Source organism: Pseudonaja textilis, chromosome 1, assembly GCF_049901715.1.
Source record: "Pseudonaja textilis isolate UNSWEBS1 chromosome 1, rPseTex1.2, whole genome shotgun sequence".
Lineage (NCBI taxonomy): Eukaryota > Metazoa > Chordata > Lepidosauria > Squamata > Elapidae > Pseudonaja > Pseudonaja textilis.
In genome coordinates, this window is record NC_141990.1 from 248,264,188 (window position 1) to 248,291,381 (window position 27,194).

A 27,194-nucleotide genomic window follows, 5' to 3' on the forward strand; every position below is an offset into this window, starting at 1 on the left:
TGGAAATTCATGTGGACATTCATGAACAAGACTTAAACAGCTAATTTATATACATTACTTCCAGTAATTTAGGATGGGTTCAAACAATGTTAAAACTTAGAATTCAATTTCTGACAGGCCAACTGCAATTAGTACTTTATTCAATAGGATCAAGACCCTGGAAATATATTTAATTAGATAGTTACCCTGAAAAAGGCAGACAACATCAGACAAGTTTCCAATTAGGAATGATATTTATATAATTTAGAAAGATCGGACTTCTCTTTGAAGGGTGAGGGTATGAACAATGTTTATGAACACATTTGTTTTCTAGAGGGAGAAGATATTGACATACAGTATATCTTTCTTTCTCCTAGTCTTTTTCAGCTTAAGAGGAAGTTCTGTAAAAATATCTTTGCAATATTTCCCTTCTTCCTAGTGCTGTTCATTTTTGACTCCATTAACTTAGCTTGAAAAGCTAAGTAAACCCAAGGGATAAGCATAGTCCCCATTGAATCATGCCTACAAAATGAATATTTTGTAACTTCACTTACTTGTCCTTTTCCTTGGTATAGACATAGTTTGTCATTGCCTGCTCCCAGAATATTTTTAAACTTTCCAGTGTACTCTATAGCCCTGGTATATCCCCAAGGTCTCCCTTGATATCACTAACCAGCTCTTATCAGCTTCAGAGCCCAGACAAAGGCAGCAAGACACATCAATACTTTCTATACTAGGTTGGCACACAAACCTGGCAATAATCCATTAATAATGATGATACCAGCCATCACCAAACATATATATTAGGCAGGTTTTTCCTAGCTGTATGCAATAGGAGGAAAGGCAGGAAATGGGGAAAGGGCATAAGCTTTCCTTATTCCATATTTCTTCATGTTTTTCAGGCCCGTGTTTTGAATTGTATGGAACAAAGGAAAAAGAGAAGGGTTAGGGGTTTGGGTTAGGGACAGAGAGAGAAGCCTTATTTATGCATTAAATTTTAACTTTTTATTTTTTATTGCTTTAATATTTTTACAATTATTTTAACCATTTTAAATTTTTAGAATTTTAACCTACCTAGTCACTTGGCTCAGTTTGATGGCTATAAAAATTGAATCCATAAATGAATGAATCAATGAATGAATAAGCCCTTTTAAAGCAGTGGTGGGATTCAAATAATTTAACAACCGGTTATCTGCCCTAACGATTTCTTCCAACAACCAGTTCACCAAACTGCTCAGAAGTTAACAACTGGTTCTGTTGAACCGGTGCAAACTGGATGAGTCCTACCACTGCTTTAAAGCCAGTTAATCATCAAATGCCAGTATTTACTTATACCTCTGCTCATTTCTACTTCTATTATCAGTAAGCATAAAACAACTATATCAATTTTCTGTTAATTACTTGAAAAATAGTGTTAGTAAAAGTGAGCTGTTTACGAATTAATTTTATGTGTTTTCTTGGTTGCAATAATGTTCATATTTGAAAATTATGAATGATAAATGACTTTCCCACAAGACTTTAAATAAAGCACAAATCTCTGTTCCTTTTCTACCATTTTAGCAGTTGGCAATTGCTCTTAGTTCTGAATGGAGATTAGACTTTCCTTAAAGTTCCAAGTTAGAATCTGTTCAAACAGTTGAACAATTGAAGCATCATATTTTATTTTCAACACAATTCTCATGTTAGAAGTTGAAACAAAACAAAGGAGATTTTGTTTGTTTGTGCTGATTCAGAATTTTAAAACACTATAGTGGGTATTAGCAAAATGTAGACAAAAGGAGATCAGGAGATTTGTCCTGTCGATTATGAGCGCTTATAGCTCTCCTACCTAAATAAAAATGGGGGGGAGGGGTTTCCTCATTTTTATTTTGTCATGTTGCAAATTTTAAAAAAAACATTTGTCCTTATTTTGCAATATACACATGATCAGTATAAATTCAGAAATAAGAGTGTGCTTAATAAACTATTATGAAGAAGAAACAAGCACAGAAGGAATTAAATAAATTTTGTAACAATTTGGTATTTACATCAATTTTATTGCTGAGATGTAACATTTCTGAAACTATGTAGAAGCCAGTTTTCCTCCTTTCTGTATTGAGTGGGAACTCTAATTGGCCAGAAACAGTCATAAAAATTTAACTGGATTTTTGAAAACACAATTGCCAAGGGGTAATGCATCCAGTGGAATAAATAGCAGTTCTGACGTCAAAAACTTTGTTATACTCCCATAACCTTCTCACCTGGGGTTTCAGGTACAGAAAGTTATATGTCAATTTTAGATAAAGATCTAAAAATAGAATGCATGGCAAATCACACTGTCATTATTCTGACAATATAATTTGTGCTCCATAAACGTTTGGAAGTATAGAAATAACAGTGTTTGCTGCAGGAAGACACTCTCCTATCCCCCTTTATAGTGTATTTTGAACTTTTAAATTAACCCCCCTTCCTACAAAATGCTTCCCATTGCATTTTATATTCTCATGTGAATATAGCAAAACAAAAACAAGAAGCAGATGCTGGAAATATATGCAAATGACATACAATTGTGCTTCAACTTCCCAGGCTGAAAATTAATCATGCCTCTACTAACCTTGTTAGTGTGTCAAAAAGAAGCCTCAATACTTTATGCTACACAAAACTGATAGGCTAGTGAGAAAAATGGCTGCACATTCTCTTCTTTAGGAAGAAAGAGTTTAGGGCTGCCAAAAATCTCTGTTCCAATATCCAAAAATACTTTTAAAATGTTCTGGATTTCTCTGCAATATTTTTTGGAGAGTACTGTATTCAGGAGGGCAGGTAGAAGAAGATAACCTTAGTGTAAGCTGAAGCCCATCTGTTCCATGCTTTGTCCTTCAGAACCTTTCTCATATAACTTCAAAGCACTTGATCAGTTCCACTGAATTCAACAGTGGAAAAAAATCAAGTCATGATTACAGGCTCTTTTCAGAATTATTTCCCCAATTATCCAATGCATATATTTACAAGTCCAAGTACCTTTAGTTTTACTGAAATTTCTTTCAAGCATTGGTTGTAGGTTAATTTGTGACTGATTATTTGCCATAAGGTTGGTGCTGACTCTTACTGACCATATTAAGATTAGAGAAACTGTGTCCAACCTAGTCCTTCATGACTTCTAGTAATGCACCCATGGCTGGGCTCTTGTCTTTCTTTCCACCTTTACCAGCATTATAGACTTCTCTAGAGAGCTAAGTCTTCACATGTGACTGAACTATGATAATTTGAGAGTGATAATTTGTGCCTCAAATGAAAATTTGTGTTTGATTTGCTTGATTTTCCATTTGCTTGTTTTGGTGGCTATTCATGATCTTCCCAGACAAAACCGAAGTTCATTCATTTCGTCTTCATATTTAACCTTAGTCTCATTTTTTTCTTTTTTAAAAGGTATCTTTTAGTATCTGTATTTTTTTATTTTCATTATTAGACTTTACATATTATCTGCATCTTCCACTTATAAATTGCAGTTATATTTTCCTAATCACTGATTAAAAACAACCACCACCTGGAGTCATTCTAAAATGCCATATAATTTGATTTTATATGATAATTTGATATTACCATATTTGTTTATATCATAGGAGGTTAATTATAATTTTACAGACTTCACACTGGGGGTATTTTGTGAACCTAATTTATTCAGCATTTCAGTGGCCATAATGTACTTCATTATCTAACTACTTTTTAACATTACAAATTATAAATTCATAATAGCATCTGTGCTTGTGTGAAACAATTCTACCCAAAGTTAATAATTTAAGTATTTTAAATACACTTTTAGCAGCTTGATATGAACTACCTGAATTTCTACCTTAACCAATGAAATTAGCATAAGCAGGTTAAAGGCACTTAAAAATAATGTAGAATTAACCTGAATGTTTGAGTTATTATAATTATTTTTATAATGATGCTACTTGACTATTGCTATAGGAATAAATGCATATTTGAAATTATTAAACTAAGTCAGAATATTCTATAAATTTCTGAAAGGTACTGGTAGAAATGATACAATGATGATATTTGATATTGCAAGATATGTGTGTGATATATGTATGTATGTATGTATGTATGTATGTATGTATGTATATGAATTTGTTGCACACACATACACACACAGAGAGACACACAAAACCATTCAGCAAATACTGCAACTAAGTAAATAATAAATCTTTTTTTATTTGCTGTTTTAAGTTCTGGTTTTTCTAAATATCACTATCAATTGAACCACAGGCTCCCTTTGGTTATTTTCATGATCGATTTCAAGCCCTTAGGTGACTTGTTAGCAAATTATTTGGAAAGGAAAAGTGACGCAAAAGATCTGTAAAAGCCTTATTAATCATTAACTAACTTCTACCTTCAAGCCACCTGCTGTAGCCTTTAAGTTGATTATGGAGCAAAAAGACGTCAGAAGCTTGAGAATGTTGTTTTTATATCGGATGTATCATGCCTTTTACTCCAAGATACTATTCAACTGTTATTCAGACTTAAAATGTTTACATGCTCTGATATTAGAACTTAAGATGTGCATCAGGCCTGCAAAAAGACTGGAAAATAAAGGGTCATACTGTATATAGATAGAGTGGAGAAATACTAAAACCAAAGAAAAGCAGAAGTTTGAATTTTTTTAAACATCAAACTACAATCTGCATGAATTTTAAAGACATAGAAAAACATTAAAAATATTAATTTGTACATTTAAAATTTTTCCCAATCTATTTTTTTAAAAAACCAATGTTTAAATAAAGTGTCATATGTATGGGTGGGGAGCTAGTGAATTTCCCTAGGACCCTGGGAAAATTCATTTTGCATAATGATATCCACATGCATGCATGAAGCTTAATGGGATATTTCTAGACAGGTGATTTTAGGATTTCTGTCAATGATCAGAATAAGTTTGGATGTGTGCCCCCATATGTATATAAACATCTGTAATGCTGGCATCAGACAATGCAAAAATCAAAACTTTAAGAGCACAACTGACTCATGAACATCTTTATCTATGCATGCAACTAATTTTTTGCTATTTAAATTGTGACAAATGATGGCATTCGAGATTTGGATAACACATAACCTCATGTCAGACTGAAAAAAATAAGTCATTTCAAATCACATTTTAATTTATTGTGGAATACACTTCTTCCCATCTCCATATGCAGCTAGAAAGCTGTCCTGAACAAATTGTTTGCACTGAATAGACTATAATTTCTGGGATTCTACACAGTGAGTTATGCTATGGAAATATAGTTTTTTAAAAAGTTCCAGATAAAGAAAATATGGGCTATTATTCTACATTAAATTATCCACTAGCAACTAAAGATGATAGCAATAGATATAAATTAAATTTGTAAAGACTTTTACTAATTTATATGCTTTGCAGCTAATATTTCAAAATATCACCTGAAATATTCAAAAAAAAGGAAATGGTTTATGGAAGCCAATTATATAAACAGTATCAAAAATTTTCTAAAAGTTCTTCAAACATTTATAAATCAGTACATTTTATTCCCACAATGGGTGCCTAAAGTAATCGACAAATTCTGTATTATTAAGCAAGAGAAAAATCCAGCTGACACGTTTGAATGCCACATCTTCCTAATATTTTCCTGATGGAAAGAAAAAAAATCGTGAATGAGACATGAACAAAATATTAATAGATTTTTTGCACAGGTTCTATATAATGAGTATGTAGCCTTACCTGCCAGTATTAGGTAAAAATTTGTCATACTGGAAGAAACTATGCACGTAAATAGGAATACATAAAAGCTATTTTTTCTTTAGGCTATTCCTTTTTTCCCCCTCAAAAGGGTAATTCTGCATATCATTTTTCAAAATTTGATTTCTGGTACTTGAAATTGTTAAGAGGGAGTTTAAGGAGATAAATCATCTGGTGCAGATTACTGCTTGTAATCAATTCACCTGAAATGAACGCATGGTTACTGAAAACCTATGTATGTGCTTCACATAAGTGGCTAACCTTATATTTTAATTTTATGAACATACCCACCATCTATTATTGTACAAAAGAGGATATATTTTGTTTCATTCATTTTATTTTAGCTTGACCCAAAGACTTATATTTTCAGAAAAACAATTAACACATTTAGTTAGTCCTGTTCTTGACATATACATGCCATACAATGAAGTACTTTTATAACAGCTTAACCATATCATGTAGCTTCCCATTCTTTTACACTTATGATTCTAGCTTAGTGCAAATATACCAGTAAACACACAGCATCATCTTTAAAATAATATAACAAAACATATTATATTTACTGTATATATGTTGTTATATTGTTTTTATTCTACTTTAAATAGTGTTTATTTCTTTATGTAATTTATGTAGCTGCCAATTTAATATAGTGACTCATATTAATCCACCAGTCATATAATTGAGATGGGTAGCCATATAAAATAATTTTTAAAATGATTATTATATGCAGTTTAGCATTTTAAATCATCTATTGAATCCTTCCCAAAACCTAGGATAAGGCAGATGTTTTTTGATGGTGTTAAAAGTATCTTTGCAAGAAGAAAGCTGTTCCAAGTAAATCCAAGTTGCCTTTTGCAACTAACTGATGGTGATTTTGTCGAGGCCAATAGTGTTCAACTGGTGCTCCAGATGTTTCAGGGTTATACCCTAGATGCCTGTTGCTATTAGTACCACTTTTGCTTTCTTTGCCACAGTTGTTCTACTTCTATTTACCATCCTTCGTATTTTGTGATTTTCTCTAATTCCTTCTCTTCTGCTGTTTCCAGGTTCTGAAACAGCCAGACTATTTAACGTTTCTTATTGATGTTTGTTAAGTCTGGAGTCTTAGGTGGCAGCTGCTTGTCTGCTTGAATTCTGAAGTACCAGAAAATTTAGTGTCTTCCATTTCTATTTCTTTGTTGATGTTATTTCTCCCACCAATTTTTGCTTGCAGATCTTCAATGCACACTGTTGTTACTTTGCTATGCCATTTTGTTATACCATTTCTGTGTGATCTTCTGGCAGCAGGTCTAATTAAATTAAACTCAGGATGACATGTTGTTGTCATGTGATGTATCAAAACTTTTTACCCCTTTGCTAAAATGGGGGTGCGCGTGGCCAGCGTGTGATGCATCCGGCCCATGGGCCGTGAGTTTGACACCCCAAATTAGGCAGTCCGCTGATTCTTCAGCTTCTTTACAGAGGCATTTGGCATTTGTTACTATTGTTATTATCTATTCACAACAATGTGAAGTCACAACTGCCAATCATTTAGCTGGTGTTAGACTTCATATGCACAAATTCTTCCCTAGAGCCTAGAATGCCTTAATGTATTGGTTTATTGTATGTGTGGGTCCAAGCAGTGTGGCCTTTTGCAATTGAGAGATAAAATTTTTTTTCAATGTGCCAGTTTGCTTAGTATCAACCAAGATATTTTGGTATGGCACACCATGTTCTTATAATCACTGGGATCACCACAGCTAGTTTATGCTATTACCTTTTAATTTTGATTTTCAAATATTGATATTATTAAGATTATATATTTATAATAAATTGACAGTATTAAATATTAAATACTATAAATAAATTAACATATTATGATTACAATTAATTAAATGTGTTATAGTTGCCTAAATCTAAAGCACTCTGGGCACATATAGAAGGGGAAAAAAATCATAAAAACACATAAAAAACTGGGACTTCACATATATACATCTGTCTTTATCTGCAAGAATGGTTTGGCATCCTGTAAGAACCCCACAGGTTGTTGTTTTTTACAAAGGTCAGTGCTTTGACCTTTCAATTGCCTGGAGTGATCAAAATCAGCAGGGATTATCAGAAATATCCTGCAGATAAAAATCTACAGGTACGATAGTAGCCGTCAGCATTCCAGTAAACTGATGCTCTGTAAGCTGTTATTTATTGATTGGGTTCACTGCATTCATACACATTGCCTTTTATCCATGAGCTCAAGATATAAAAATAAGGAGCAATTTCCAACTATTCTAACACAATTCTGAAATAAGTTGGACCAAGAAAAAAATAACTTATTCAAAAGTATCCACTCAGCATTAAGGTTGAATAAGAATTTCAAAGCCATAACTGCATAGTATATGATTTTGAATGGAGAATCACCCCCAAGCACCATTTTTCACGAGGAACTACAACTTTCCAAAATTCAAATTAGGCCCATCAGCCCAAAACTTAGTCTTGATTTTAGGTAGTTTGTGATCTATGTATGGTGGCCTTATTGTGTTCACCAAGGTGCTATCTACTGAACTGCCACAATATTTCTATACAGTTTTGTTGGGTTCACAATGTGGTCAAAGTTTGGTTTTCACACTTATTAATGTTTTACTTAAATGTATAATTATTTTAGAAATTTAAACTCACTGTTTCTAAATAAGAAACTTTCACAAAGAGTCATATACTTCAGCTAAGCCACCTGTCATGCCCGTGTCGGAATCTAATTTGGAGTGAGAGGCCAAGCAGCTGACAGGGAGTGGGAGTGTGGCTTCGTTGGTTGTGGAAGAAATTGGGGAAGGGCAAAGTCCGGCTAGGCAGAGCAGGGAAGAGGTAGAGCAAGTGAGAGGGAATTCAGAGGAAGACCCAGGCCCACCCCCTCTTCAACCTAGGGCACTGAGGGAGGAATGGAGAAGGGAGCAACATGAGTTGTGTGGCTTACGAGGGAGGAAAGGGCCCTGATTCTCTTCATTAGATGCAGCTGGGAACACCGTGTTTAAAAAAGGAAGCTGCGCACAGCAAATTGTTGGGAGCAAATCGTGAATTATCTGGTATTGTAGAGGCTTATCTGTGTCCCTGGCGTTTTCCCAACTTTGTATGTTTTGCTGTGCTTTCAAGTCTGCAATTCCTTCTCCTGCCCTGTCAAGTTAATTACTGCAGCATGGTTTGTTTGGATTTTTAGTTACAGTTTGTATGTACTTTGTTTTCTGACTGAATTTCTTCCATTTAAAGACTGTTCCTGGAAGAATTTTCTCCAGCCTAAGGTAACGTGGACATTGGGAGCAAAGTTGGAGATAATAAAGGGACTCTTCTTGCTTATTTGACTGTGTTGCCTTTGTGCCACGCCCCGGGTCATCATACCACCACAAAATTAAGCATAACAAAACTTTATGGACAGACATAGAAACACGTGAAGAATGAATGAAAATTAAAACACATTTTTTCCTCAGTGAAATTACTAGGAAATATTTGCAATGTGGAAATTAGAAATCTCTCATAACAATCCTAAACAGAAAACTAGCTATTTTCATCAGATTTTCACTAAACAATTTACAGCAGTTGTATACTTAAAAGGCAACTTACATAAACATCAGCTTCAATAACACAATAAATGTGTGTGTGTCACCATGTTTGCATGTGTATTTGCATATGTGTATGGGTGTGTACCTGTGTGGGCTTGTAGGTTACACACAAACAACATACATAATAATCAAGAAAAGACAACTGAGAAATGAAAAAGTTGTCTATTGATGCAGTAAAGTTTAATACCAGATTGCAACTGTTAAAATAATAAAAATTAAAATTGGCACTGGATACCTTAGAAATAAATTTATTTAAAAATGTACCAATGGTGATAAAAGTTGCAATTAAAATTAATACAAAATTAAAAATGATGGATTTCAATCCCAAGAATTCCCAAACTAACTTTAAATCACAAAGTTGGAACAGTGCCAAAGTTGAGAAATACTGTTCCAAAAGGCCATTCCTGATGAAATCAGTCCTACTGTTGGATGCCTGATTTTGAGGTGGAGACAGACTGGATTGGAAAGAGGAAGGCAGGAAATTGTACAACTGAGAGACTGAAACCACTTCACATGAAGATGAAGAAGAGAATCCTGAAATGGGAGATCGGTTGAAAAAAAAATTAAGGACATGGAAATCCAGAGTCTTCCTGATAGGTTTGTTGTTGGGTTTGAGGAGTAGAAGTAGCAGAAATTGAAGTTAGAAATCGATATATTTAATCCTTCAAAGCAAAAGGGAGGAACATCTAAGGAAACAATAATCGCCAGCTGACAAAATAGAAGGAAAGAGGGAGAAATACAGGTCATCCTAGTTTTATTTGATTAAGAAGAGTGAAGAGAACTTTGTTGCATCTCCAAACTTTTAAGATAAAGGGAAATTGAAGAGGCAAAGTGATGTTATGGTTGATACCATCAAGATTAGAGGTAACACCTTTGAGATTAGACAAGTATATTATCAAAACTAGTCCCTTCAACAACCAAGGCTGAGAAACAGATGGAAAATAAGAAAGAACAAGAAACAGCAATAGAGCTTAAAGTCCAGAATTGATATATGGTATTAATTTGTGTACACTTATAGATTCCAAAGGAGCTGATGATCATAATAGGTTTTCTATCACATCTGTAAAACAAATAACAACATAAAGGCTTGTCCTTGAATATTCTGCTGTTAGGTTCATGAGCGTACTGTATAGTTGTGTTGCTAGAGAAATGTATTGATAGGTCCAGGGTGAAATTCTGAGACACTCCAATTTACATTCTTGTTTTGGTTGCCTTTCATTTTCAAGAAATAAAGCAAATGGCCTTGTCTACGTAGGTTACATACCAAAACAATACAGGAGAAGAATTGAAACCCTGGTTGATTCTACATAGTGCCTAAATAAAAGCCACCACTTTCACCATTATCAAACCAAAATAAAGAAAATAGAGTATATATGAGTGTGCACGTGTATACAACAGATTTTAATAATTTAGATTTAATTTATCACTGGCCCCACCACCAATAGATCAATTATAAAGCATTGATTCTATTTTTTTCTTCTGTGTTAAAGTTCAAACTACAACCAGATCTCTAAAATCAATAGAATAATCTTTTAAAAAAACTAACATGGAAAGAGGGAGGGACATCATCTGCTGTGCGTCATCCAGAGTAGCTTTTGGTAAGATGGACAGCTATATAAATTTGTTTCATACATACATGCATACATTATATACATACATACATACATACATTTATTTTATAGTGAATTCCCAAATTCCCACTTCTGAAGTCAATCGATTTCCAATCCTGAAATCAACAAAGGTCATAGCCATGCTTTGTAGAGATCACAGAAATTTGTTGGGTTAAGTGTGTATTTCTGCTGGCTTTATTTTACTAGTGCAACATTTCAATTAGGCTTTATTTCACTAGAGCAAATTTTCCTATATCATTCATTTTTTTATTTTAAGTGTGAATATGAATGCATTAAATGTAAAATTAACATATTTGTGAGCTTCAAGCATCATTATACCACTAGAAAATAAACTATACATAACATTCATATAAATTCATACACACACACACACACACACACACACACACACACACACACACTGTATCAGTGCTGATATGTAAATACTTCTCATACATACATCATATGAAAGTAGCTCTTTTGACACTAATAATAGCCAAAAATGGGAAGGAACTGCAGCCTCTTGTTAATAAAATAATGGAGCATAGTGAAAAAATTGGACTAAAATTAAAAAGATTAAACTAATGAAAATAGAAACAATAAACTCCAGCTTTAGAATTGACAGTAGAGCTACTAAAGTGGTGGATAGCTTCTGCTTTTTACGTTCATCATTGACAGTAAAGGAACAAGTAATCAAAAAAATTATCATAGATCAGCACTTCGTAGAATCGCTAAGACGATCCTGAAAATGTTCAGATGTTATTGACATAATTTAAGCAGTGGTATTGTGACGCTCCATGGAAATGAAAGTTGGACTGAAGAAGGAGGATAGAAAATGCACTAACACTTGAAAATTTGGTGCTGGAGAAGACTCCTGAGAATACCATGGACAGCCAAGAAAACAAACAAATATATTATCACACATGTCATCCCAGAATTCTCACTCAAGGTACAATCAGGCTTTATTTATCTTACTTTCAAAGTATTATGAAAAGAGGCAACCCTCTGGAGAAGGATCTAATGACAGGGAAAACTGCAAGGAAAGAGAAAGGAACAACCAGCAATGAACTCAATTAAAGTACTAATAGGTGTAACATTGCAAGATTTGATGGATCAAGTGAGGGACAGATCATCATAAAAAAATGTTTCTGTTAGTCATGAGGAGTCAGCACAATAATGGTACATAAGCCCAAACAAAAAAATAAAAACTATACTCACGGATAAGATTCAGAAAGTTGTTGAGCTAATTCATAAGCTGTGGGGTCTCTGTCGAGTGCGTATATTTTAATATCCTTTGCCTTTTGTAAAATTGCCTTTGTGTGACCTCCTGCTCCAAATGTCATATCAAGAATATGCTGATAAGAAAAAAAAAGTCTTGTTACTGATGAATAAAAACATAAATATTGACATCCACTTCAGTTACTTGTATATTTATTCTATTTAACAAGCAAAAAATTTTATCTTTCAGTTGCAGTCAACTCTTCCATTGATCCCTATAGGCAAACTTCATTACTCAATAAAATTTGCAATTAAACATAGCTTCAAGTTTTGTATTAGCTTCCAAACCATTTGAAAGACATTTTATAAGAAATAAAAAATGGATATATAAAAGAGTTTCAAGGAGTTCCCTAGATGACATCTTCAGAAAATTTAAAATTTCGCAGCAACATAAATGAACTCAAAATTTCATATGATTGCCAATAGTTATTCACACATTTGGTATAATTAAATTTGAGCTGGCCTGGTGAAACAATCATGTAATCAAATCATTCAGAAGGCTAGAATGTAGAAGTTTGTGTTACATGTTGCATGATGTATGCTGCATTTTTAAAGCTTTAATAAGTAACAGTAATACAACAGGATAGAATATCATCATAGAATACTATGATGATTTCAAAGGTTTAATAAGATAATTGGCAGAAAAAAATAAAAATCTACTAACTCTGTATAACAAGCATGGCATTTAAACTAAAAGATGCTGCAAGTTAGACCTAATCTCTTAACACTTAAGAAGACTTAAAAAGTTTACTCATTGACCTGTGGCAAAATGCTATCAGTATAATAATGATACTATCAGTATAATAATAATCAATCTCTTAATTCTACATCCAACACGTAAAAGTGATGAAGTCTGTCAGTAACAATGTATGAAGGCCTACAATGAGACTGAACCATGATAAGTTTGGGGTGCTACTAAAGAATAGTTCTTGGATCTATCTGTTGAGAAGACATCCAGAATAGTATTGGGTTGAACTGATACTGTAGCAGTAAGCATTTAAGATGAACAGTGGGTACATGAGAAACAGATTTTTCATTGAATGTCTAGCAGTGCTACTTTCAATTCAGTTGGTATACCAGCTGTGAACTTTCCTGGACCACACAATGATTCATACCATAGCTCTCATTCTTTTAGGATTATTGAAAAGACTCTACACTGAACCGTCTTAAAAATACTTCTAATACTCCAGCCTATTGTATTTTAAATTCTAAACCAAGATGACTTCATTTTAACCACTGGCTGCCCATTAATTGGCACAGTATTCCAATCTATTAATTATGACCTATAGGTCTCTAAATTTGGAGCTTGAAATTTGGAACTTCAGCAAATATGAATCTTTTGTTTTTTACCATATGTGCAAACTGGTGATTGCGGAATTCTTACCTGACTGAGGACTATTTCAGTGGCAGAATCTCTGCAGTGAAATTCTCTACTGTAGAAGTTCAACAATCACATATAATTGTTCTTCTTGGAAAAGATTCTTGGAAAAATTCCTCAATGTGTACTGATTCAGTAGGCTTGTAACCCCATGGCATATTTGCTTTTGACTGCTGTAAATAGCTCAATCATTTTAATTGTTTTAATTGTTTGCCATATTTAGGTTAATGTATAAATCAATAAACTTAAATATAGGACTTGTCAAATGATGAAAATGAAGAAGGGAATTATGCAAGCAAATTATGCAAACAATTTTTGCTTTTTTTTTCTAAAAAAAGTTGGTCACTAAAATATTGAAGCAAAACAAAGGTAGAATATTCTTCAAAAGCAGGAAAAAACTACAGATCTGTCAGCTTATTATTGATGCTCCTCAAGCCCTGAAAGGCTAACAAAGTTAAGAAACAAGATTCATTTTTTAGAACGTTCTTTATTTTTAGTAGGGTAATGTAACCAGTATGGTAACGTATAAATTGTCGGCCAGTGAAATAGACTGTCATGTGACATTGCAAATTGTCTGTTGTCAGAGGTCTTCAATCAGAAAACTGAATATTTATGTGTCAACGAGGCTCCGGTGTATCTAAACTGGCAGGGTTTGGAGCTAAAAGAATTGAATGAAAATTGTCTTGACTCCATAACATTAGTTTTAAATGAGGTTATTTTAATAAATTAAATGGAAAAAATCCATGAAATGAGCTCTATTGTTAGCTGCATTTTTTTTAATCATCATTTGCCACATACTTCTCCCATTGATGGACAAGCTTCTTAAAATCAACAGAAAAGACCATCACATTGTGTCTCTTCAAACAGTTCCTGATCATCCTTTCCAACTGTTTGATTCAAACGGATGCCCACAAAGTTGTTCTTTCAATTTTGGGAAAATCAGAAGTTGCATGGCTGGACTAATATTATGAATGGGGTAAAGATGGCAACAGCTAGCTTAACAACTGTTTCTTGAAAGGCTCATGAAGGGTGAGCATTGTTGCAGCAAAAAAATTTCTTGTGCTTCCAAACTTCCTTAATCGTTTTTTTTTACAATGTAATCCTATGAGATAATAATGGTGACAGGTTTCAAGGAAATCCAAGCAAGTAATACCACCTACATCCCCCCAACCCATAACTATGTGTTTTCCTGGGAAAGCCTAGATTTTGTTTTGATTTTTTTCAGGTGGAAACAAAACTGATTGAGCCCATATTTCATTGACTGTCATCATGTTGTGAAGAAATTCTTCACCTTCATTTTCATAGTATGACAACTGCTAGCAAATTTCAGCTCTTGAAACTTTCATCTCTGTTGTCAGTGTGCAAAGAACCTATCTTGCACAAGCCTTCTGATATTGAAGAATATCAATAATATGACCCACATGCTCCTGTGAAATAGCAAGCTTGACAGCAATTTCCTTTGGAGTGATCTGCCAATAGTCTTTAATTCATTCATCAACCTTTCTCATGTGAAACTCATCAGTTGCTGTCAGAGGTTGCTCATTCATTCTTGATCACACAAATCAGCTCTTCCTAGTTCACCATCTTTACATTTTTTTTTAGTCCAGAGATTAACATCATTCTTGTCAACATACTTATCATCTTATGCATATGCTTTTAGGGGTGAATTTTAACTGAAGAGACTTCTTCAGTAGTCAAACATTCAAACACGGTGCATGGTTTAAATCATGCCAACATGTAGTCACTGCAGGCTTCTGTTTTTTAAACAGTGCCACAAATTCTTTTCTCACTGCAACTTCCTATCAATTTAAGTGGAAGAGCAGATGCTAAAGGACATATCAGAGGTTCTACTGCTTCAACGCTGCCTTCTTTTGGTGGCACTAGATGCATTACTTTTCATTCAACTTTCAGAAATTACCTCTGGCAATTGAATGATTTTATGAAATTAGTTGTTGCACACAACATTCATTCACTAGATGTATAGGAAAAGAGAATGTATGCTGTACTTTCATGGATAATATTAGCATGATCAATGAAAGTTAACTTCAGCATAAATGATATATATACTGAGATGTTTAGGAATTTAAGTCAGGAATCCTATACTCAGTCTCCTGGTAGGAAAGAAGCACTACATTCAGTTAAAATTAACGGAATATATGTAGAACTGTATGCCAACCCTAGTTTAAGTATGGTACTGTACCTCTGCATAATGTATTAATTACAAGTCATATTCAACACAAAAATACGCTATCAACAATTTATTTATTTTATTCCCACTGTACTTAAGAGTTTATTTTTCCTCCTTTTAAAGCCTGTACAACAACATGACATTTTATTCCCATGGTCCCATAAATTTTAGAACAGATTATTATACGAACATTTCCTGCAATGAGTCACAGTTCTATAGTTATGATATCCTCTCATCTTCTCAAAGGAATGTTATAATTAATATGTGACTGTACATTTTAGTTTTTCATTATCTCTATAGAAAAATAAATAATACTTTGCAATCACTTATTCCTCTAATTTAGGATAGGCCTATGGATTTTTGTCTTAATTATCCAGCTTCAAGAAATATAGCTACAGTATTGATAGTAGATGGTAGCAGTTAATCCACTTATATTGGTTTCAAAAAGCTAAATAGGATTGGACTTGGGCTGGATATCTTTAGAAAGGTGAAGTCTAGATGAGAAGCTCCCCTTGTTTCCAAATAATTGAAGGCCATTCTTATAGTGTATAGACCAGGGGTCGCCAACCTTTTGGACCACAGGGACCACCAAACTCATAATTTTAGATCCCAGGGACCACTAACTGGTTCTGTGGGCATGACCTAATTTGTGGGTGTGGCTTGGTGGTCATGTGACTGGCTGAGCATGGCTTGCATGTAAATATTATAAATATTTATATAAATATTGAATTTTTTTATAAAAAAGAGCAACTTTTACCCAAAATCAGACAAAGCAGGCAGGCAGATTGAGTTGCTCACAGAATCATTCAGAAATCTATCTATCTGCCATTGGCTAGCACAGTCTGTCACATAAAATTTGCTTGCAAGCAAACTCACAAAATTAACTCACAACATACCATGTATGTAAATATTGATTTTTTTTATTTTAAAAAAGCAACTTTTATCCAAAATCAGGCAAAGCAGGCAGATTGAGTTGCTCACAGAATCATTCAGTGATCTATCTATCTGCCATCGCTAGCTCAGTCTCTCAAATTTGCTTGCCGTGAGTCTGCGCTGAATTTGCTTGCAAGCAAACCTTCAGTCCTAAGGGAGGTTAGGCTGTGCTTAGCTAGAAAGTAAGAAATCCAACCATTTCCTGCTTCCTAGATAATCTAAATCTCCTGGCACAGCAGAAGAGATGATGGTCGGAAAAAGGAAAAATAGCGACTTAGCAGACAAGTTTTCCGGGTAAGGAGTGAGTGGGCGGGCAGGGTTCCCGCTGGCCATGTGGGCTGAGCAGTCTTGTGTTTCTGCGCAGCCTGGATTAATTGCTTTGGGGGGGGGGTGCTCTGGGAGTGAGATTTCTCTGCGGCGCACCAAAATTTTCTCATGGCCCACCACCGGTGATTGCTGGTATAGACAACATGGCATTTCCATGAAATTGTCAAATCATTAATTTGAAAGAAACTTTTCATCACGACACTTCTGAAGAGCACTTCATTTTATAGAAATACACTGTATTTTAAAATGTATGATTTTTAAATAACTTCTGCATTTTTAAACTATTTTTTCCATCTCTGATGAAAATTTGTCTCCCAGAAGATTTGTTTGATGGTACTTCTAATATAAATTCATACTAGATAATTTTTTCATTTTTATTTCAAATTTGTAATTCAAAACTGCTTTTCAAATAAGTTTATCTTTGAATATACCTGCAACAAGGACTTAGCTACCTTTCATCTGTCAAGCTTTAGGAAAAAACAAGGTAGCCTTAGGTTTTCTAAAGAGGTGATAAAAGGTACAATTATGCCTTGGCCACTTTTTCAGTGCTGGCTGTTCTCTTTGCTCAACTGGCTTTTTAAAAATGATATAACATTCTTGCGGCCTTACAATACATGCTTTATCACTTGACATTCCTCCCATTCCCCAAGATGCTTATGGAAGTATCTTCAAGTTCAGGGCTACAGAATATGATGGCTTGCATATTAATCAGTTCGCCTGGTAGTAAATGTGTATTTCATGAGCAATTCCCCTCATTATCAAGACAGCTATTTTGTGAGGCAATTTTGTAATTGGTCTAGGGAGTCTACATCTATTAACTTTCCAGGAATTTGTTTATCCAACTAACAAAATGTAAGGCATTTGGTTACACATTTTTACAAACATGTCTGTAAGTTATTAAACACAGATATAACTCAAATAATGTAGGCCAAATTGTTCTGACATTTAATATTCTACCTGTGAGGTTCATGGAATAAGGGCCTGGTTAAGCTTTTAATGTTAGTTTGTATTTTATGCAATACTCTCACTGTGAATATGGATGAACTCTCTTTGGTAAGTATCATGAAAGCAAGCCAAAGCAATACTGTTTTAGGAGGCATTTGGCCCTTGGAAGGACTAAACGTTGCCTTTGAAGTATATTTTTTTAGTACCTTGGTTTATTCCACCTTGTCCAGAATTCTTTGAATTGGGACAAGTTATAAATATTACAAAATAGATAAAGGTTTGCATTTCTAATCCTGAACTTTTACTACACTGTGGTCAGAATTATATTTTAATTTTAATATCCTATGTTTTGCCTTCAAAAGCAGACCTTATGGCATCATTCCATCCACAAAATTAATTACAGTAGTACTTAAAACGTAAGTATTTTCCATGGAAATTGAGATGCAATCTTACATTACAAACAGCAGGAACTACCTTCGGTTTTTAGATACAATCCCAGATGGTGGTTACTGCATATAAAATCCTTGAGAGTTCAGGCCCTGGCTATTTGCAGGATCACCTGTGTCTAATTACTTTTGGCCATTTGTTAAGATCTGATTGAGTGGATATATTCCAAATCCTGTCATTTAAACAAAGCCATGTGTGACACCTAAGAGACATCATTGTTGTTGCAACTGTACTATGTAACACTATCCCTCCTCCTCCATCACCACACCACCACCACAACAATCACCACTACCACTACCCTGACCAATATTTGGATGCCACTATCTCTTCCTATTGTTTGGAAAAATCTAGAGATTTGGTTTTCCCTCCTGCAGGCATTTGAGTATCAGAAGGATAGGCGAGCCCAGAAGTCTTATTAATATTAATCATACAATATCATATGTAACAAATGTTATCTATTCCAGGATCTTATTGAATCTTTTCTTGAATTTTATCTGGACTGTCCTATTGCTTGTTTACTCTGACTTTATCTTTTACATCTAACAGATCAGAAAATGCCAAGGTCAATAGTAAGATAAGCCAATAAAAAAAATGCAGAACCATCAACATGGTCCATATTCCTGCATACAGGGAAGCAGAATGAACAAGTATTATACTGACAGACAGTGTTAATTAGTTCTCTATAAAGAACTCATTCTTCTTATATATACCTATTCCAGTTTTATGTAATGACAGAAACCCTAGGAAGAGAAAGACTATAAACATAAATCTACTAAATACATTGCTAATATTTCATTTTCTCTCCATTTTATAAAGAGCATTGATGTTACAAGAATGAGCCATTCTGTATCAACTCTGCAAATACTTTGTCTGTTATTGACTTTCACTGTTTAAAAATCTGTCCTTCAGAATCAAAATTTTCTTTTGTTGGAAAAAAAAACCCTTTATTTTAAAAAACATATACAAAAACTAACAGATAAAAAATCACAAACATAATTACATATAAGTTGGTGTGCAATTTTTACATATGCTGTCACTATATGTACATCTATATCTATCAATACTCTGTGTATATATATAAAATTTAAGACCAATACAGATAGTAGTGGCTTAACCATTTTTACGGTCGGTATTTTTATGGTTGGCCCCTCAACCAGCATTTTCTAATACATTCAACAATCGAATCCCCAGACTCCAATCCTATTTTTGGGGAAAATTTATGGGAACGCTCCTGTGTGATTTCAGCTTTTCTCAGCTGAGAACTCTGTAATACAATAGCCAGGGGAAGTGATTGGAGGTACGTATGACTTGGATCTATCAAAATAACATTCCTTAATGATATTAAGGAATTATTATTAAGGAATTATTATTATTATTATTATTATTATTATTATTATTATTATTATTATTATTATTATTATTATTATTTCTTTATCAATGAAAAAGCAGCTCTTACTTACTTGGAGTAACTTAGGACTAAAGATAATGTATCAGACATTCTGCTGCCTAACAGTTTCTGAGCTATGGAAATGATCTGGGGAATCCCCAAGCTAATGATATTAATATCTAGTTTGGCATTTGCTTGCAAAAAAAAGGGGCTAGGGTTAGGGTTAGGGAGAATAATCTTGAGGAACCGGAAGAACAGCTGAAATCAAGAAAATAAGCAGGTAAGAGAAGTCTGAGAATGTAGTTTGAGAAAACATCTAAGTTTTATTATCTTTTCCTAAAGATAGGGAAGGACAGGCATTTTCAGATTTGCACGATTATCATATAATAAACCTTATAATAAAAGTAGTCTTAGCTTTCATAGCTGTGATTTGTTGATTTAGACTACCTTAGGGGGTTGACAGTTCATGTGCGATGGACCTCTCCCACGGTTGCAGGTCCAATAAATAATGCAGAATATACATTTGATTTGATCCATTATTCTGATCTAGGAGATATTACTGAAGTTTTAATATCTGGAAAATATTCTCTAAGTATGAACATCTCTAAACTGTAATGGCGAAACTGCAGTCTAAATTGGGATGATGCTATGAATGGATTTATACCCAAAGTACAAGTACTGTTAGGAGGGTTCTATTTGAGGACGCTACAAATGGATTCCAAGAAGGTGTAAAAGGAATAAATGGTGAATTTATCAATACTTAAGGCAGAATAGGTAATTTATTAGCACAACTGATGTAACTGTTCTTAGTGACCTCTGTAGTATTCTTTTAAAGGTATCTATATCATATATGAAACATATACAAGCTATGTCAACTAAATGACAAAGCATAACATTAACGTTCAGGTGAAAGAAAACACAAATTGAATATGCTAATAAAGAACATAAACCCTATCTGAGGTTTTATGCTGCAGCAATACTGCAGCAATTTCTTCTAGAATGAGAATAGCATTGGAAAGGATCTTGGAGGACTTCTAGCCCAAGCCCCTGCTCAAGTAGGAGACCCTATACCATTTCAGACAGGTGGTTTTTTCTTAAACCCTATACCACTTGAGACAGTCTTTTCTTAGAAAAACATTGCAGATAGATGGCTGTCAAGTTTTTTCTTAAAAACCTCCAGTGATGAAGCACCCACAACTTCTGAAAGTAAGCTGTTCCAATGGTTAATTGTCCTCACTGTTTAGAAGTTTCTCCTAAATTCCAGGTTGCTTCTCTCCTTGAGTAGTTTCCATCCATTGCTTCTTGCCTTGCCTTCTGATGCTTTAGAAAATAAGCTGTCCCCTTCTTCGTGGCAGCCCTTCAAATACTGGAATATTGCTATCATGTCACCCTTAGTCCATATGCTGCCTATCCCACATTTTTCTTGTTTGCCAGAAAGTAGGTTGTGGTCTACTTTGTCAATGCTTTGCTAAGTCTAAGTTCACTACGTCCACAGCATTTGCTGGTCTACTAATTTAGCCACTTTGTCAAAGAATAAAATTAGTTTGGCTACTAGTTATAACTTTGTTTGTAGATATTGACAGATCTGTTCCCCCACTTCCCCCCAATATCTTATCAGGTATTGATATTATGCTGATTGATCTGTAGTTTCCTGTATTTTTTTTTCCTTTTTTGAAGATGGGAACCACATCAGCTCTTTTCTAATCCTCTGGTACTTCCCCAGTTCTCTATGATTTTTTTTAAAGATTCTGAGATAATATTTGCCAGCTCCTTCAGAACTCTGGAGTATAATCAATCAGGTCCCGGTGATTTACAATATATTCATCAAGATCAGACAGGTATTCTCTTACCACTTCCTTGCATATTTTAATTTTTATTTCTAGTCTGTCTTTTACAGTTATGTTTCTGTTAGTTTTGGCTTTGGTTTTTTTTGCATTTTTTCTTATTTTTTGTTGTTCTTGTTTCTACACATAATATATTTGTGTATATTTTATAATATACTATAACTGTATTATAATATATTAATAATATGTAATAATATATTCGAAGCTCGTGGACTACTGAATTATTTTAGATTGTAAAAGAGATGACTCTAGTCTAGATTGTGAAGGGGATGACTCATATTCTGTGTTCTCTCAAACTTTGATTACAAAATTCAGTCTTCCGTATCTGTCAAGTCTTTAATGAATTTAAAAAAAAACTGAAAAAAATCAAGATGTCACCATTGATAGAGTTAAATATATGAATATTTAATAACACTTGCACAATTCCAAGGATAAATTTCACATTATGACACACCCATAGACTTGGATGAACTCTTGTGAATGATGTGTACCACGTGTTCTCTTCATTTCTGCCTATCTTGCTTTGCAACTTTTAGCCAGGAAATTATTAGGAAATTCTTAGTTCATAACGTAAACAGTTGGACAGGGTGACTGAGAAGATAGTTTTTTCTTCTTCAGGCAATCCTAGAAGATGCAAATTTTATTTACATATTTGAAACTGGCTTGAAATTATGCTAGACATCTGACTTCAGATTTGATTAAAGGGTTGACTGTCTAAGTAGAAGTTAAAAATTTTTGAATCCTTTTGAATTTTCAGTATTTCTGCATAAATATGATCTAAAATATGATATTTTCCACATGTTCTAACACTAGACAAAGAGAACTTAAACAAATGAGTCAAAATATTATATTTCTCCATTTACCTTTTTCAGGAAAATGATTTGTAGTCATATGAGTGTGTGGCAAAAGCATGTGAACCTCTGGTTAAGTATCTTACACTGTTCTGAGCAGAATTGTTTGAAGTGTGGAATGGTCTGGCTCAGAAATGTGCCTTTTTTTCTCAGAACACCATGTCTGGAAAACTAAACTCAAAACATCTATGGCAGTAATGGCTAACCTTTTCCTTGTCACGTGTTGAAAGTGTGTGAGTGAGAGCATGCACGCATGCCTCCACCAATAATGCAATGAATGAGTGAACTCCTGCCCCCCTGCACATGCGCACGTGACCTGTGCATGCACTGCATGCCTCTGCACATGTGCATGCAACCCCCGTGTGCCTCTGAGCATGCACACATGGGTCCCCAAGCACCCCCTGCCCCCTGCGCATGCATGCATATCTCCCATGTGCACATCTCCCCCCACGCAGGCACAGCAGATACCCGACAATCAGATGGCTGGGGGGGCACACGCGAGCATGCGCATGGGGCTGTTCCAGGTGACCCCTCACATCCTAACAGAAATAGCTCTGTGTGCCACTTCCAGCATGCGTGCCAGAGGTTCGCCATCATGGATCTATGGTTTGGAGGATTTACTTCTTAAAGCAAATAGAAATTTACCTCTTGCTCTGTGATTATTACATAGCTCTCATTTTTCTATAATCTATTCTAGTATCAAAACCATAAATTGTAAATTGATTTTTTAAAGTTTCACACAAAAAGTGTGTAAGGAATTTTCAGTCAACAACAAATATGGATATTGCCTTCTTCCTAGCTCAGTGATGATATTGATAGTGGAACAGCTGTGAAAAACTAAATTTAAAAATATAACAATTAATACTGTAGTATCCTTACATAGCTTTTTGGTAATTCTGCATCTGAAATACTGCATATAGCTCTGGTAGCCATATTTGAAAAACTAACAGCTTTAGAGTCGTATGAAAAGGTGAGTACATTGAAATTTTTAATTTTTCTATATTTGATCTTGATTTCCATAAAATTGATAAAAGGGATATGTAATTTAAATAAATACAAATGCAAATTTTGCATGATGAAAAAGTAATTATACCCTACATGTATCAGCTCAACTATCTAAAATTAAAATCAGGTGCAAATGATTGAAATTTCAGTATGGGAGGAAACAAAATGGGAGGAATTTGTCTTAAACTTTAGATGTTTCATTTGATTTCCTCTTTGTTGTTGAAGTATGTGGCAATTCATTGCCTAGATTGAAAGAGCTCTCTGAGGCCTATAATACATGCTTGTGGGAAGGATTTAGAAAGCTCACCGAACAATCAGGCATCAATCGATTCACCATCCAGAAGATCACCAGAGTTTTCATACAACTGCCAATTTGCCCAGGCCAGTTCATCCCAATAAGTTCAGCTTAGGAACAAAATGTATGATACAGAAAGAAGTGATTGAACCCCAAAATTTCATCAAGTGACCTACAGGTAGCTCTTGCCATTACTGATGTGGAAGTGCATGAGTCTAACATTAGAAGAAACCCCAAAATTGCATCTAAATGGGCTGGGTAGTAAATATGGCAAGAGGAACTTTTGCTTTCCATAAAAATAATTAGGGCAAAATTAAACGTGTGGTCATGAACACTTAGATAAAGATCAGGCGTTCTGGAACAATGTGCTCAGGACAGGCAAAGCAAAAATAGTTATTTGCCCATAGTACTAGAAAACATGTTTGACTAGAAAACTAAGGACATCATTTCATCAGAAGGACCTAACACTAACTATAAAGCAGAATGGTAAAAATGTTATGATATGTGGCTGCTTTTCTGCATCAGAGCCTAGGGCATTCACTATGATAGAATCTAGTATGAATTTTTCATAACGTTAGAGGATGGTTGAGATAATCTGTCAGAAGATTGAAGCCAGAAAATAGCTACATGAGAATGGCCCTACACATTCCAGTAAATCTACCAAGGAAATGGCTGCGGGGAAAAATAAATTAAGGGTGCTGGAATGGTCAAGTCAAATTCTGGATCTAAATCTCATCAAAATGCACTGGGGTGATTTGAAATGGGCTCTGCATGGAAAAACAAAAGATCAAAATTTACATAGCTGAAAAAAATTAATGTATGGACAAATGGGGAAAAATTATCCGATTCGATATCAGAGACTGGTACGCAGTTATAAGAAATACTCAATTGAGGTTGTTTCTGCCAAAGGTTGCAATGACAAGTAATAGTGCCAAAGATGCATTTTATTTATCTGCTGAAGAAAATAACATATCTGTTGATTTGTGTTAAAGTCATGTTTTCATAATTTTAGTTCAATTATATCACCTTTATCTTTATATATTACATGGATGACAATAAAAGATTGCTATGTCCACTTACGTTAAAAAAAAACTTTATGTACAGTGTACTTATTCTTTACATGACTTTAGCTGTTATGAGAAAGTAGAGGGGCTGTTTTATCTCATTGTCCAATGTTGCTTTTTTGTGTATCAGTTAGAACTTTATCAAAGAAACCCTCAGAAATCCTTCTTAATTAGCTCAGGATATATCTGGATTGCTCATTAAGAGCAAGGAAAAGAAAGTACTGCAACCGTTAATCCATAAAAAGCCTGCCTTTCTAATCCCAAATTCCTTTTAATAGACACAAATCTGTTTCAAAAGTATTCCACTTTTTACCTGCAAAGCTAGGCTTCAGGACAGCATTTGATAACTGTCATTTTAAAATAAATTATAATCACGTTTAAAACCATACCACTTGGAGGAAAGTTTCCAATCATCTTCCAGCTCAGGAATCATTTTGTTCCTCTTTGTGTATCCTGCCAACAGCCAAACATATTCCTCTTCTCCCCCCCATTCCTTATTCTGCTTGAATTGGCTTGTGTAGAAGCAAAATTATATGGTAGAAAGAGCAGAGTAAACAGTAATTCATATCTCTCGTGCCTATGAATTCCTGTGTTGTGCCTATTCATAATTGCATGCAGGCTCAGGGGGCTAACAGAAGTGGCAGCTGGTACAAGGATCCTCCTGCAGGTGCTCTTATAAGAACTGACACTCTTAATATCCCCAGAGTGTGTTGCAAGGACAACAGGGAGATGGATAATGGAGCGATGGCATACCCTTGTTCAGATTGTTTTCCCATAAGCTTTTGCTCCTTGGGCATGCTACTACTAAAATAATGAAATGAGCATATTTACAAAGTGCAGCTTAAGCAAGAGATAGATATCAATTCTTCTCTGGTGCTGGCCAAATCTTAAACAAGCTATTTCATTAAAAGACTTAATCTTCATTCCATCTCCAGTAACTATACTGGAAAAGTATGTCAAATGCAAAAACAAAACAGCAACAATGAGCATTAGCAAAAAATATATCCAGATGATACCAAAGACAAAGACCACTGACAAAGAGACACAAGCTGAGTTAACTAAATTTTACTTTGAAAGTCACAATTATAGAGCTTTTTTAACTAGGACTTATGGACACTCAATTAGAAAAGAGTCATGATACTTGGTTTTTATATATGGTAATTGTAGAAAACTAGTATATGCACAGAGATGGAAAAATACAGAATATTGACAATGAAGAGGATTACGAAGATGACAGAACTTGCTGAAATGGCCAAACTGACTTGTCTCATATGGGAAGAAACAATAGCTACTTTTACAAAAGACTGGAGACTGTTTATAGATCTTTTATTGAACATGAAAAAAATGAACTAATGAATTTGGGATTTATTGATTGAAACGGGTTGTTTTAGAACAGGGATCTCCAAACTTGGCAACTTTGAGACTTGTGGACTGTTAGCTGGGGAATTCTGGGAGTTGAAGTCCACAAGTTTCAAAGTTGCCAAGTTTGGAGACCTCTCTGTTTTAGAAGGAGGGAGCAATGATACAAAATTTGGGATATTGGAATAATTATGTTTCAAATTGCTGTAAAGAAAATTGGAAATCACTTTCATCCTGCTCTAAAAACAAATCCAAAAAGGTTTGGATTAAGTGTTCTCCTCCAGAAGCAATTAAAATTATCAATTAGAAAACTAAGCAATTTCATGGGGCATTCCACTGCTATCAGATTAACTGGAAAACAAAAATTCATAATATCCAGTTTTACTTCAGTGGTTATATAACATGCAAACTTTTTCTTTCAAACAATACCTTTACAAGGGAGATAGGGACTTAACATTAATTATTAATTAATGAATTAAGAATAAAGATGTAAAAATAAATGTAAACAAGACATCAAAGGGAATATTACATTGATTGTTTTTTAATATGTTTCATCTTAAAATCTCAAAATATATTTTTAAAGTTGATTGTTTTCTCATATATTTGACTTAAAATCCTAAATTTTTATATGGTCAATGAACACGTTTTTTAAAAAGTAGATAAAAGTCTATTTAACAACATGGTACCCTGACTTCAATGGGTAGAAAGTAAGAGGAAATAGGTACTGTAACCTCATTATCTGTGTTGGTTGAATAACATATTAATAGCTCCCCACTACTTAATGAAATAATTAATACACATATGGTTTACTTCTTCTCATAGCACCTTCCTATCTCTTCAAAAATCCAAAACTCATTATCAAATCTATTCAAATCTTGGCAAAATAACTATAAAAGACACTTCCAGAATTTTATAAAAATACTTTATTTTAATCCTGATCAAACAAATCAACTTTATATTCCTTTTTCTTTTGCTTCTGACAATCTTAA

The 27,194-nt window shown here is 34.2% G+C and overlaps 1 protein-coding gene across 2 annotated transcripts in view; it reads right to left on the minus strand.

Annotated features, from left to right (window-relative positions):
* METTL15 (methyltransferase 15, mitochondrial 12S rRNA N4-cytidine) overlaps positions 1 to 27,194 on the minus strand; it is a 69,725-nt gene that overhangs the window by 19,545 nt on the left and 22,986 nt on the right. For both annotated transcript variants that reach the window (XM_026706173.2, XM_087921229.1), the window contains exon 3: positions 12,123 to 12,259. In XM_026706173.2, the coding sequence (XP_026561958.1) occupies positions 12,123 to 12,259 (137 nt within the window). The remainder of the gene's footprint in view (positions 1 to 12,122; positions 12,260 to 27,194) is intronic.